We start from the raw sequence: 15,842 nt of genomic DNA, 5'->3' as shown, positions 1-15,842 counted from the left end.
ACTGATCCCATGAAAGCTGGGTAGAATCAGATTCCATTGTAACTTTCAAAAAGCAATTGGATATGCATTTGAAGAGAAAGAAACAAAGTTAACATTTTACATCTGGTATGAAGTTGTACCCCACTTGGAATTCTTTCTCTTTCTGTATAGATGCTGCCAGACTTCCTAGGTTTCTTCAACACTTAGTTACAGAATTCCAGTATCTGCAATATTTTGCCTTTATGCATTTTAAGAAAACCAACGTTCAGAGTTCTAAAGAGAAAACTGGGGTGGGACTAAACTAGGTGTTCATTTTTCAAAGAACTGACCAATGAAAGTTCTGCACTGCAAGACACTTAAGAAATTCTCTTTTTAAAATTGTAAAGGAATGGATTCTAGAAATTAATCCAACTTGAAGCTGTGAAAACAGTTGTATAGTTAAACTGGTTAGTAAGGAATTTCAAATCAAAAATTAAGATTGATGTTTTAAAATTTTTAGAGTTTGACAGCATCCAATAGTAAACAGCAAAGAACAAATACATTTTAATCAACATTCTTATTAATGATATTGGATTTATTTTTTTCTAAAAATTGCTTAGTGTTTCTTTGAGGTTTGTTCAAAACTGGTAAATAAAGTTTGATAATGCCAATATTACAATAGGTTACATTCATGAAACACAGGATCACACATGCTAGACAACAGCAGCTTGACAAATGTGAATTACAAAGGTACCTTAATGGAATCCCAATTTAAATGGTTTTCAGTGCAAGTGAAAATTCAGATACTTCTACTATAACTTAAACCATGAGGAGATGTTTCTAATGATAACTTTTACAGTCTGAAAATAATTATTGGAACATTGTTTAAGATCTCATCTTTTCCAAATATCAATGTATGTATTTGAAAAAAAATCAGCATATCAATTAGTATTTAAATCCTGAAGTATGAGGCAGAGTAAACCAGGTACACAAGCTTGAGTGCAACTCAAATGTTTTCTAGTTGGACTTAGATAAATTACATAGGATAGTCAATATAAATACTTTCTATTACAAGAACATAATGCTGCTCACACTCAAAACTGAAAAACATTTTTAAAAATGCTTGGAAAAATAGAATTTTTCACATTAATATCCTTACACCAGAACTAATGATCTGTTATATGTAGAAGACTAAAATGATTAAATAAAAGGGGATGACACTGCAAAGTCAAAAAGAGAGATTCTTGTGATGGCACATGGAAAGAAAGCATTGATCAAAAGGAACTGTGAATATCAACAGCAGTACTGCCAGAACTTCACATTTGAAAGAAATGAAAGCAGTGTTATGAAGGTAAAAATAAAATTGACATAGTACTAAAGGACCATAGGACTGTTCTCTCATCAGAAAGACAACCAGTGGTAAGTTTAATCAGTGGGTCACCAAGACACCGACAAGGGGAGAGGTTGAGAAGGCAGGACCATTATGGTGACCTCAGCCAGTGTGGGAATTGGACCCATGTTGTTGGCAGCATTATAAACCAGTCATCCAGCCAACAGAGCTACATCATTGATCTGAAAGCTTAACTCTGTTTCTCTTTCAAAAGATGCTACTGAATATTTCCAGCGTTTTTTGCTTTTTAGTTAAGTATTCTCCAGGGTGTATTCAGATGTGCTATGGGCCAATAGTTTACAATGGTTCGGTAAAGAATACTTCATCATATGCAGTACAGACAACATAAACCTCTTGGACTAATTTTGTATTCCAAGATTCATCTATTGCACATGTGATACAATCCTCGGATGTCATTTGTTTCCAGCAACTAAAAAGGCAAGGGGTGCAGCTGTATAAGTAACAATTACTGGATAATCCGATAATCCTGCCACATTGAGACTTGATTTGCAACTTCTCCACTTAAAATTTATGGACAAATTTAAAAATCACACAACACCAGGTTATTAGTCCAACAGGTTTATTTGGAAGCACTAGCTTTCAGAGCACTGCTCCTTTATCAGATAGTTGTGGAGCAGGACCAGAAGAGACAGAATTTAGCTATAAGTTCTGTGTCTTATGGCCCTGTTCCACAGCTACTTGATATTTGAAAGATAGTGCTTCCAAATAAGTCTGTTGGTCTATAACTTGGTGTTGTGTGATTTTTAACTTTGCCCACCCCAGTTCAACACTGGCTCCACCACATCATAAAATTTATGGAAACATTAAAAATTACTTATTTTAAAATAATACCCAATATTCAGAGTATGTCAGTGCAAACCAATCCGGTCATCAGGTTTGTCAACAATTATATTTACAGAGTAAGCATGACTTCACCAAGGTCCATGGTTAAATAATGAGAACATTTTGATATGCAGAATACATGGACACATGTATTTTTAATATCAGACTATGGTCATCAGAATTGCTTGTAATACCTTTTACTCTATGTTTTGGTGGACACTGTCAGGAATAATAATGACACAGCAAGTATAAATTAGATAAGAGAGTGAGGGTTTAAATTGAAGATAGTCTCTATTCCAGCCCTACTTTATTGTAGGAATCCTTCATATACAGTTACTTTTTCCATTTCTCTCCAAGAGTTCCTTGACCATTTTCTCTAATGAAAAGAGGTGCTCATCTGTATCTTCTGGAACGATCTTTCGTAAGGAGTCAGCAAGTTCAAATAGGTACTCTGTGTTCCTTCCACTTTGCCCAACAGCATTTAAAATCTGCAAAGCCATGTCTTCCAAGGGTGCTGGACCCAAGTAATTAGGATTATCACATGTTCCTATGTATTGCATCACAGGGAAAGGATCTATTGAAGTATCCTTTGGATAAAACGTAACTGTAATAGTCCTATAACCATCCTTTTCTCGTAAGTCAAGATATTCCTTCACTTCTTCTTCTTTTCCATCTGGAAGTTTATACACCACACCCCACACGAGGCCCTGAATATAAACATACAATACGGTAATGTATTTGTCCAAAATTAGAATAAATCATATTCAATAATAAATTGTATTTATGTACTAAAGAAAATAAATTTTAAAGGACATTATTCATATTTCATAAACTTGGAATGGGCTATCTGCATTAAAATTTGGTTCAATATTCTATAATACAACCTTAATTATGTTAATGTATCAATGCAAATATTCATGTTTTGTATCATCCCATATTAATAGCATTGCAAATCTTAATGCTGTAGAACATTTATTAGCAAGAAATAAAACAAGTCCTTTGTATATTTCACACCCTAATTGTTATTGGTGCTGTTTTATAATGTTGTCATACAACACTACAATTGCACAATGTTAGTAACCCGTTATCTCCTATCTTGAATTATACATTTTAAATTACTGACCTGACATGCAATGTGTAAAAGATGAATTGTTATGAAACTTCCCTACCCATATTAGAAATTCCACCCTTCTTTCTCTCTCCCCATCCAACATTCTTACCAGAAGCAATCCTATTCCAGGTAAAGCCTTGGTTTGATTTTTTGTACAAATATGCTTGACTCCCAACATCTTGGGGCAAGATCAGAAATTCAACTTGGAAAAAAATACCCCAATGGCATAGTGGTATTATCACTAAGCTAGTAATCCAGATACCCAGATTATGTCTGAATCCTACCACAACAGATATGAAGAAAGTCAATCTTGATTGTTGTACAAGCCCATGTGGTTCACTACTGTGTTTTTTGGAAAGGAACACTACTGTCTGGCCTACAAACAGATCTAACAACTCAAGACTAGGCACTGTGGGCCATTACTGGTAGCATAGTTTACTTCAGCACACAATATGTAATTTCACGGGCCAGCATATACCTGACTCTACTCTCAGCATAAAGCCAGAGGATCAACCTTGGTTCAAAGAAAAGTGCACAAAGCCATGTATGTCACAAGGCATACTGAAAAATAACAAGTGCCAATCTGGTGAAGGCACACAGCAGGACTATTTACATGTCGAACAGCATAAGCAACATGTGCCAGAGAGGGCTAAGTGATTTAGTCTTGCCACGTAGTGGTGGACAATTAAACAACCCACTGGATGTGATGAGATTCCAAGAATATCTCCATTCTCAAAGATGGGGAAAGCCCATGCACAAAATAAAGCTGATGTACTTGCAACATTTTTAGCCTCAAGTGCTGAGTGGATGATCCATCTCTAGACATCCCCAGCAAGATAGATTTAGCCAAAACAGTCTTTAGGCCAATTTAAGTCGCTCCATGAGAGATCAAGAAACAGGTGGAGGTGTTACATACTCTAAAAGGACCTGATGACGTTCTGTCAATAATACTCAAGATATCTGCTCCAGAACTTGCTATGCCACTTGCCAAGATGTTTCAGTACAGCAGCAACATAGGTAATTTTCCACAGTATTGGGTAGATACCAATGTCCTATACACAAAAAGCAAGTCAAATACAACCCCACTAATTACTGCATCAGTCTACTTTCATCAGTAAAATGATGGAAAGTGTCATCAACAGTGCTATTAGGCAGCACTTATTTAGCAATAAAGTGTTCACTAGCGAGTTTTGAGAAGATTTGTAGTTCAGGTTGAGGTTCTGGATGTAGGTTTGCTCACTAAGCTGGAAGGTTCATTTTCAGATGTTTCGTCACCATACTAGGTAACATCATCAGCAAACCTCCGGTTGAAGCACTGGTGGCATGGCCCGCTTTCTATTTGCGTGTTTAGGTATCCTTGGGTTGGTGATGTCATTTTCCTGTGGGGATGTAATTTCCTTCTTTTTTGTAAAATCTGGGGGGTGGTAAATGAAACCAGACGGACCCAACACATCCCGCTTCTACAGATTACCCAAAATTCACAAACTAGGAGCCTCCCTCAGACCCATAGTCTCGCTACCTGGAACACCAACTTGCAGATTGGCCAAGGAGTTACATCAAAGACTAGAACACCGAGTAGAAGACTCACATCACACAATCCACTCCACCCAAGAACATCTGAAGACCAAAGACACCGAGATAGAAGAGGATGAAATAATGGTCTCCTCTGACATAACAGCCCTGTTTACATCTATCAACATCAACCTGGCCAAGAAAACACTGACTACACTATTAGAAGAACCAAAGGCATATACATCAAACACCACCAACTTCATCAGCAATAATAATATCATCAAGCTAGTGGACCTATGCCTTACCACCCATTTCACCTTCAACAACAAAACTCCAGACAAACCAACGGAACACCAATAGCATCTCCGATATCAGGGTTCTTAGCAAAGGCAGTAATGCAGAGACCCGAACAAACAGCTCTGCTAACCATCCAACCCAAACTCTGGATCCACTCCATGGATGACACCTTTGTCATTACTAAACGAAATAAATTAGAGGAAACCTTCAAGACCATCAATAATACCCTTACTGGCATAAAATTCATTAAGGAGGAGGAAAACAACAACAAACTGCCTTTCCTCGATGTCGCAGTAGAGCGAACAGCCAATGGAAAACTTCAAACCAGTGTCTATAGGAAAACAACACAAGACCAAATACTGAATGACAGAAGCAATCATCCCAACACCCATAAACGATGCTGCACGAGAACCTTATTTCAACGAGCCACCACACACTGCAGCACAGAGGAGCTACAAAGAGAAAAGTAAAATCACCTGTACAGTGTATGCAAAATGAACGTGTACCCAATGAACACAGTCTGCCGATTTCTCAGCAACAAACCCAAACAAGCAGACAAAACATGTCCAGGAATCCTAACCACTCTCCCCTACATCAAAGACATCTCCAAAATGAGACCAACTTTCATTAGTATCCTTACACACTGGTCAGGAACAATACCACTTTGACTGGGACAACACATCCATCCTAGAACAAGCCAAACAGAGACATGCACGAGAATTCCTAGAAGCATTTCAACTGGAACTCTGTCAAGAAACCCATTGACTTAGATCCCATTTACCACATAAGAAAAAAAAAGGAAATTACACCACCAACCCAAGGAAACCTAAACACACAAAAAGTGGGCCATACCACCAATGCTTCATCCGGAGGCTCGCTGATGACGTTACCTAATATGGTGACAAAACGTCTGAAAACGAACCTTCTAGCTTAGTGAACAACTTATATCCAAAATGTTCACTGGTGCTCAGTGTGGGTTCTGCCAGGGCCAATCAATTAGCTCCTGATGCCATTACAGGTTTGCTTCAAACATGCACACTGGAGCTAAATTCCAGAGGTGAGGCATGTGACTGGCCTTAAAAACAAGGCTGCATTTGATCAAGCAAAGCATCAAGGATATCTAGCAAAATTTGAGTCTGTGGGAACCTGGGAAAAACTCTTCCTGTTTGAAGTCATACCTGACACAAAGAAGATGATAATGCTTGTTGGAGGTCAGTCATCTCAACTCCAGGACATTTCTGAAGGAGTTCCTCACAGTCATGTTCTAGGCCCAATCATCTTCAGCTGCCTTGTAATATAACCTTCCCTCCATCATAAGTTCAGAAGTGGGTATGTTCTCTCATGCTTGCACAATGTTCAGCATCATTCATGACTCCTGAGATACTGAATATACAGTCTCTCTCAATGCAGCAAGAGCTGGACAACATCCAGATTTGGGCTGACTAATCGCAAGTATTTGCGCAAATGCCAGGGAATGACCATTTCCAACAAGACAGAATCCAATCATGCCCCCTTGACATTCAAAGGGCATCATTAGCAACATCCAGGGGTTACCATTGACCAGAATCTGAACTGGACTAGCCATATAAATACTATAGCTACAAGATCAGTTCAGAGGCTAAGAATCCTGTAGTGAATAACTCACTACCTGACTCCCCAAAGCCTGTTCACCACCTACGAGACCCAAGTCAGAAGTGCGATGAAACAGCTGCATTAACACAAGGTCAGAAGTGCAGACGCTCACTGATGATTGCACAATGTTCAGCACCATTCATGACTCCTCAGATACTGAAGCAGTGTTCAAATGCAACAATATCTGGATAACATCCAGGCTTGTGCTGACAAGTGGCAAGTAACATTTGTGCCACACAAATGTCAGGCTACGGCCATCAATCTAACCACCTCCCCATGACATTCAATGGTAATACCATCCCTGAACCTCCACTATCAACATCCTGGGGTTATCATTGACCAGAAACTCAACTGGACTCACCACATAGACACAGTGGTTATAATAGTGGGTCAGAGGTTAGGAATACTGTGGCAAGTAACTCACCTCCTGAATCCACAAAGCCTGTCCATCATTTACAAGGCACAAGACAGGAGTGTGACGGAATACTTTGCACCGTATACTAGTACAGAGGTTGGGAGGTCATGTTGCGGCTGTACAGGACATTGATTAGGCCACTATTGGAATACTGCATGCAATTCTGATCTCCCTACTCGAGGAAGGATGTTGTGAAACTTAAAATGGTTCAGAAAAGATTTACAAGGACGTTGCTAGGGTTGGAGGGTTTGAGCTATAGGGGGGAGGCTGAATAGAATGGGACTGTTCTCACTGGAGCATCAGAGGTTGAGGGGTGACCTTATAGAGGCTTATAAAATGAGGGACATGGATAGGGTAAATAGACAAGTTCTTTTCCCTGGTGTGAGGGAGTCCAAAACTAGAGGGCATAAGTTTAAGCTGACAGGAGAAAGAGTTAAAAGGGACCTACCTAAGTGGCATCTTTTTCAAGCAGAGTGTGGTGCGTGTATGAAATGAGCTGTCAAAGTGGTAAAGGCTGGTACAATTACAACATTTAAAATGCATCTGGTTGAATATATGAATAGGAAGGATTTAGAGAGATATGGCCCAAGTACTGGCAACTAGGACCAGATTTATTTAAGATTTCTGGTCGGCATGGACGAGTTGGACCGAAGGTTCCATTTCCATGCTGAATATCTCTCTGACCACTTCCCTCCAGAATGACAAAGTTAGCAGATACATGGGAGCACAAACATCTGCATGTTCCCCACCAAGCCACTCACCAGCCTAAACTGCAAATATTGTTGCACCTTCATAGTCCTGGGTCAAAAACCTTATTGTGTGTCTACCTCCATCAAATGAACTGCAGTGGTTCAAGGCAGTAGCTCAGCACCCTTTCTCAAGGCAAGTATGGATAACAAAGCTCATATTCCATGAATGAATTATAATAAATACCTAAAATCAAAAGTATTCACAAATGAACCAAAAAGTAATTCTATGAAACCCTTCATCGAAATAAATAAAACAAAAGATTTCCTGAAAGTTGGACATTCTTGAAATAGCAGGGGTTTAAAAAAAAAATCAGATTGCAGACCTAGTTTAATGTTGCTTGTATCAGCCTCTTCAAAGAAAACTTTAGGTCTGAATAATCTCATGGTTATAGAACTCATATTAACAGATGGCCCCTGGCTTTCTCATGGACAGCTTAAGGTATAATTGATCCAGTTACTGTATTACTTGGTGGATATGTTACTTGGTGTGCTATGGTACCACAGTATAAGATCAACATTGTATTTTTATTAGTCAGGAAATACTATTTACATTTCTGCAATGTTAATGTTTTTCAGGTCAGAAAGATACAGAACTATCCAGGAAGCACCAGCATAGGGTTCAGGTTAGGGGATGTTCTGGGGAATTAACTTCAACTACATCCAGTAATGTTTTTAGATCAAATTTACCTCAGTAAAGGTGACATATTCCTACTGGGAAAGATTGAAAGCAAAAGTTAGGATTAGGATGAAGTAAAAAGGACAAACAAGGATATATAGTGAAATAGATATTTGGCAAAATTTGGGAGTGCCATCAACAACTTGAATTTATGTAGCATCATTAATAGAAAATTGACTTAAGGATCTCCAGAGGGAGAAATTTGATGGCAACTAAAAGGGAAAGATTGGAGGCATCATAGGTTTGATCAAAGAGATGGACTTTAAACACAGTATATCAGAGTAGGTCAGGCAACCAAAAGCACAACAGCTGACTGTACACCAAAAAGAAGAGAGACTGAGGTCACAGTGAGAAATAACAAAAGGAAAACAAAAGCTGAGAATTGCTGGAAAAATTCAGCAATTCTGGCAGAATCAGAGGAGAAAAATCAGAGTTAAACAAGTATTTTGCAGTAGTATTTACTGTGGAAAATGACATGGAAGATACAGAATGTAGAGAAATAGATGGTGACATCTTGCAAAATATCCATATTACAGACGAGGAAGCAGTGGATGTCTTGAAACACAAAAAAAGTGGATTAATCCCCAGGACCTGATCAGGTGTGCCTTGAACTCTGTGGGAAGCTATGGAAGTAATTGATGGGAGTCTTGCTGAGATATTTGTATCATCGGTAGTCACAGGTGAGGTGCCAGAAGACTAGAGGTTGGCTAACGTGGTGCCACTGTTTAAGAAAGGTGGTAAGGACAAGCCAGGGAACTATAGACCAGTGAGCCTGACGTCAGTGGTCGGCAAGGTGTTGGAGGGAATCCTGAGGGACAGGATGTACAGGTATTTGGAAAGGCACGGACTGATTAGGGATAGGCAACATGGCTTTATGCATGGGAAATCATGTCACAGAAACTTGATTGAGGTTTTTGAAGAAGTAACAAATGGGATTGATGAGGCCAGAGTGGTAGATGTGATCTATATGGATGTCAGTAAGGCGTTTGACAAGGTTCCCCATGGGAGACTGTTGAGCAAGGTTAGATCTCAGGGAGAACTCGCTATCTGAATACAGAACTGGCTCAAAAGGTAGAAGACACAGTGGTGGCGGAGGGTTATTTTTCAGATGGAGGCCTGTGACCAGTGGACTGCCACAAGGATAGGTGCTGGGTCCACTACTTTTTGTCATTTATATAAATGATTTGGATGCGAGCATAAAAGGTATAGTTAGTAAGTTTGCTGGTGACGCCAAAATTGGAAGTGTAGTGGACAATGAGGAAGGTTACCTCAGATTACAACGGGATCTTGATCAGATGGGCCAAAGGGCTGAGAAGGAGGAGATGGAGTTTAATTTAGATAAATGTGAGCTGCTGCATCTTGGGAAAGCAAATCTTAGCAGAACTTATATACTTAACGGTAAGGCCCTAGGGAGTGTTGCTGAACAAAGATCTTGGACTGCAGGTTCATAGCTCCTTGAAAGTGGAGTTGCAGATAGGTAGGATAGTGAAGTAGGCGTTTGGTATGCTTTCCTTTATTGATCAGAGTATTGAGTACAGGGCATTTGGTTCGGCCACTGTTGGAATATTGTGTGCAATTCTGGTCTCCTTCCTATCGGAAAGATGTTGTGAAACTTGAAAAGGTTCAGAAAAGATTTACAAGGATGTTGCCAGGGTCAGAGGATTTGAGCTATAGGAAGAGATTGAATAGGTGGGGCTGGTTTCCCTGGAACGTCAGAATCTGAGGGGTGACCGCATACAGGTTTATAAAATCATGAGGAGCATGGATAGGATAAATAGACAAAGTCTTTTCCCTCGGGTGGGAAAGTCCAGAACTAGAGGGCATAGGTTTAGGGTGAGAGGGGAAAGATATAAAAGAGACCTAAGGGGCAACGTTTTCACTCAGGAGGGTGGTAGGTGTATGGAATGAGCTGCCAGAGGAAGTGGTGGAGGCTAGTACAATGGCAACATTTAAAAGGCATTTGGAGGGGTATATGAATTGGAAGGGTTTGGAGGGATATGGGTCAGGTGCTGGCAGGTGGGACTAGATTGGGTTGGGATATCTAGTCAGCATGGACAAGGTGGACCAAAGGGTCTGTTTCCATGCTGTACATCTCTATGAATTTTGACTCTACGAGTGACCCTACCTCATAACTGACCTATGAGGAGTGAATATAAATAAAACAGATCTTGTGTATTAACCTTTTTTCTGTGGCATCACATAATTAAATACCTTTTGTAAATCTACATTGCTTGTTTATTTCTCAAAGAACTCTAATAAATTAATGAAGAAAGTGTTAATTTTGCCTCATACTTATGATTTTCCAAATGTCTTGGCATAATCTCCATCATGGACTGTAACATTTTTCTTCAGACAGATAGTAATTTTATGGGCTTTTGCATTCTTTACTTTCTTTCTCTTTGAATACAGATTTTACATGAACTCCTCACCCCCCAATCTGCTGGGATCTTTTGAAAGATCACAGTGCTTCTATTGTCTCTGCAACCAATTTTTTAAGACCCTAGATTGCAAGCCATTAGATTTGGGACTTGAGACTTTAGCTGAAATAATTTTCTATGTACCCATTCACTGATGATTATGATTGTTTTAAGTTCATCTCTCCCTTTAACCCCTTGTTTTTCCAAGTATTTTGGCATGGTTTTATGCTTTACACAGTGAAAGCAAACCAGAATGACACTTGTATCGTTTCCTTGTTTTCCATTATTAATTCTCCAGACTCTCTTTTTGCAGAGGACCAAACACTTAATTACTTATTTTGAAACAGGTTAAAATGCTTACTGTTTTTATATTTCAAACTGGCTGTCCCTTTTTCTTAAAAAAAAATGGGGAATTAAAATGTGATTCTTTATTGGCTTTTAAAATTGTCCAAACTTTCGATCTAATGTTAATCTTACTGAATTTTCTCCTCACCTCCTTAGACAAGATAACAAACTTTAAACTAGACTTTAGCCAACCTGTCCATATTAATTTTCAGTATTGTGCAATAAGCATACTGAAGTTAAGCATAGTTTCTATGCCTTAAGTTGCAAGCTGACAAATGGAGCACCTGTATTTTACAAAGCTTGCATCCTTCAGAACTATAGATTTTTACAATAATACACAATGCTACAATTTAGAACAATTTTACTGGCATTTTACACTCGATCAGCTAATTAATATGCAATAGCTGTTGTTCCTATGCAGAAACAAATATTTCAAATACATTTATGAATTAATTGTAAATCAGTCCTGAAGTCAGTTTAAAATTTTCAATTATGCATTATTCTTTTACCTCAGGATCTTCAACAAGTGTGACAACTCTTCCAGGCTACAGGGATGGAATGAAAAAATACATAAAGTCTTAACGAGGTACATAATGACATAGTATAATTAAACTACGATTATGGACAAGCCAAATTTGGTTGAACTTTAAAAGACCTCAAAATAAATATCATTTCCTTGCTTTCTGACAAAACTAAAATATATTGGATTGTAAATACACTGGTTCCAGTTACAAAACAGAACTTAAATCAAAACTTTATTAACTACACAAATTGTGGCCCTTTCTTTCAGAAACCACTCTGCAGCCGACTTACCTGACTTTCCAACTGTATAACAGTAATAGATTACCTCACTGCTATCAGGCAAAGTCAGTCACCATATTGGTGAATCATGCTACACAATTTTGTACATTAGACTTTTGAATGTACCGAATCAGAATTGTAAGCCATACGCTTTTACAGGTAGTTCGTCTATAACGTAATGGTTACACTCTTGTGCAACCCTGCATTATAAAAAAATTGTGCTTTAGGAACAGCACTTGAAGTGTTGCCGATGTAATCGGGTCACAGTCAGTAAAGTTCGCGCTTTAGAAACAGTGTCCCCAACTGTGTTACAGCGAATCCGCATTAATGAAACGCGTGTTATAGCAGAACAACCTGTATAAAATATTGGGTATCCAATGTTCAAAGTATGCCTTACTTAAGTTTATTCTATCCAAACAATAGAAATAGTGAAAAATTACACAATTCATTTAAATGGAAATAAACTCAAAGTAAAACACTGACAAAATTTAGACTATTTTTATTTAAAAACCTGCTTTCAGAAAGAAACAATGATTACACAATACAATAGTCTATTAGTCAAGGCCTGGGACGAACAAGTCACAGATGGAAAGTTCAAATCTCATGTCAAGTTGTAAAGCCAAATCAATAATTTAGTTCATCATAAAAGTTTACCTAGCCCATAAAAAGTCAAAAATCAACTGAATTGCTTAATTTACCACGCCTATCTGACTCCGTAAACGTGAGAATTTAGTTCCACATTACTGCCCACAAGCAATTAGAGATGGGCAAAAGATACAGGTCATCAATATGCCAAGAACAACAAATATTTGAATGCATCATTCTGATATTTTTGGTTTATAAATAATGGGTATTTTATCAATACAGCAGTTGTGATAAACATAATCAATAATCAACTATAACAAATAATAGGTTGTATTTGCCATAAATGAACAGGTTCATGAATTTACATTACTGACATCCAACTAGCTGGGTATTAACATGGACAGGATTTGACCACCCATAAAACTGTGGGGGTTACAAAAGCAGGTTAGAGGACAACAACTCTATAGTGAGTAACTTACTTTTTGTGTCCTCAAAATTTCTATACACCATCAAACAAGGCACAAGTCAATGGCATGATGAAACATTTTCCGCTTGCCTCGGCGAGGGTAGCAATGACAACACTCAAGATGCCCATATAATTAACACCCCATTTTCCTTCCTCAACCACATGATGCACAGCAGCAACTCACCAAGACTCTAATTTCTCCCACATAGAAGAGGAAGGCACAAGGGAAGACCACCACCTGCAAATTCTCCTTCAAGCAACACACCATCACATTTGGAGACATATTGTTATTCCTTGACTGTCAATGAATCAAAATCTTGGAACTCATTTCCTAACAGTAGTAATGGTGTAGCTGCAATAGATGTGTAATAGCATTTCAAGAAGATGGTTCACTACCACCTTTTCAAAAGCAACTATTGACGTGCAACAATTTGGTCTTGCTCGTGGTGTCCAGGACAGTGAAAAAAATAATCAAATTTAATCCCCAGCAAAGAATTCAAAACAAAATGTCTGACACTGCACAAGATAAAAAAAAAACTGAAATGCAGAACAGGTCTCATTTTCAGTGAAACATATAAACATTGGCAGTCACTTGCATCTCAGCTCTAGAATACAAATCATGTCCAAAATGGGACAACGTCTGTGGTGAGATATGGAATAAGTCTTCTTGGCAGAATCTAAATTGAACATCAAATAACAGGTTAAATGTTGCCTGACAGCACTGTTGCTGAGTTGTTCCATCATTTTACTCATGATTGCCAGTTGATTAATAGTGCATCAATAGTTGGATAAGATTTTGCATTGCAGCAGCACAAACCTGAATCAGTTGACTAGATGTGGTAACCTATCAAGAATAAAGACAAAATGGAATAAAGATGTGGAAGATACAGAATGTGGGGAAATAATGGATTCTGGATTATCCAAGATGGAGGATGGGAAAAATTTCTGGCTATAACAGCTGCTCCTTTTTTTGAGGTATTTTAGGTGTTGGAGGTGACTTCCTCGAATTGCAGGAGCAGCAATTACAGTCTTAGATGCTGTTACATTGTTTTGGAAATTTGGAAAAAAAGTCAAAACAACAGTAGTTTCAAAAGGGAGAAGAAAAGACAAAGGAAGCACATGGTGAGGTCAGTGCAGGAGAGAGAGAGAGAGAGAGAGATAGAGAGAGAGAGAGAGAGAAAGAAAAAAGAAACTGACACCACAGTTACTGCCTTTGCTGTTTGAAATCATGTATCGCTGGACATCGGAGGGCGTTTGGGAAAATTAACAAACAGTGAAATTCACAACTGATCTTGGAGGAACTGTTTGGGTAAAGTCACAGCACAGAAACAGACAAGTGAATTGTTTTAAGTGTGGCCTACAGAACGTCTGCAGTAGTGAGAAGAGTGAGTTCTTTCTTGATGATGGTTTTTGAGATACATCTCTTGATTAAACCTAAAATATAAGCCATAACTATTAATTTAACCTGGGACAGAGTTTTGGAGAGGTTATTTTCTGGATCTATAGGTCTGTAGATTGTGAAGGAGCAAAAATGGCCTTTAGTAGAGTGATATGCGCTTAGAGTCAGAGATGTACAGCATGGAAACAGACCCTTCGGTCCATGCCGACCAGATATCCCAACCCAATCTAGTCCCACCTGCCAGCACCTGGCCCATATCCCTCCAAACCCTTCCCATTCATATACCCATCCAAATACCTCTTAAATGTTGCAATTGTACCAGCCTCCACCTCTTCCTCTGGCAGATCATTCTATACACGTACCACGCTGTGTGTGAAAACGTTGTCCCTGAGGTCTCTTTTATATCTTTCCCCTCTCACCCTAAACCTATACCCTCTAGTTCTGGACTCCGCCCACCCCAGGGAAAAGACTTTGTCTATTTACCCTATCCAAGCCCCTCATAATTTTGTAAACCTCTATAAGGTCACCCCTCAGCCTCCGACCCTCCAGGAAAAACAGCCTCAACCTGTTCAGCCTCTCCCTATAGCTCAAATCCTCCACCCTGGCAACATCCTTGTAAATCTTTTCTAAACCCTTTCAGGTTTCACAACATCTTTCCGGTTTCACAACATCTTTCCGATAGGAAGGAGACCTGAACTGCATTCAATATTCCAACAGTGGCCTAATCAATGTCCTATACAGCCGCAACATGATCTCCCGACTCCTGTACTCAATACACTGACCAATACAGGAAAGCATACCAAATGCCTCCTTCATTATCCTTTCTACCTGCGACTCCACTTTCAAGGAGCTATGAACCTGCACTCCAAGGTCTCTTTGTTCAGCAACACTCCCTAGGACCTTACCATTAGGTGTATAAGTCCTGCTAAGATTTGCTTTCTCAAAATGCAGCACCTCACATTTATCTGAATTAAACTCCATCTGCCACTTCTCAGCCCATTTGGTCAAGATCCTGTTGTAATCTGAGGTAACTCTCTTTGCTGTCTACTACACCTCCAAATTTGGTGTCGTCTGCAAACTTACTAACTGTACCTCTTATGCTCATATCCAAATCATTTATGTAAATGACAAAAAGTAGAAGGCCCAGCACCGATCCTTGTGGCACTCCACTGGTCACAGGCCTCCAGTGTGAAAAACAACCCTCCACCATCACCCTCTGTCTTCTACCTTTGAGCCAGTTCTGTAT

At 38.9% G+C, this 15,842-nt stretch overlaps 1 protein-coding gene across 6 annotated transcripts in view; it reads right to left on the bottom strand.

Moving 5' to 3' along the window:
* Positions 1–532: 532 nt before the first annotated feature.
* Positions 533–15,842, bottom strand: part of chac2 (ChaC, cation transport regulator homolog 2 (E. coli)) — an 18,745-nt gene continuing 3,435 nt past the window's right edge. For 3 of the 6 annotated variants that reach the window (XM_043695940.1, XM_043695939.1, XM_043695943.1), the window contains exons 2-3: positions 11,855–11,890; positions 533–2,898 (exon numbers count right to left, since the gene is read on the bottom strand). In XM_043695940.1, the coding sequence (XP_043551875.1) occupies positions 2,515–2,898; positions 11,855–11,890 (420 nt within the window). In that variant the 3' untranslated portion in view covers positions 533–2,514. The remainder of the gene's footprint in view (positions 2,899–11,854; positions 11,891–15,842) is intronic. The other 3 variants (XM_043695942.1, XM_043695941.1, XM_043695944.1) reach the window with 1 other exon arrangement.

Source organism: Chiloscyllium plagiosum, chromosome 9 (genome assembly GCF_004010195.1).
Source record: "Chiloscyllium plagiosum isolate BGI_BamShark_2017 chromosome 9, ASM401019v2, whole genome shotgun sequence".
In the NCBI taxonomy this organism is placed as follows: domain Eukaryota; kingdom Metazoa; phylum Chordata; class Chondrichthyes; order Orectolobiformes; family Hemiscylliidae; genus Chiloscyllium; species Chiloscyllium plagiosum.
Note: the sequence above shows the minus strand (reverse complement) of the source record. Positions and strands in the feature narration are given on the sequence as shown.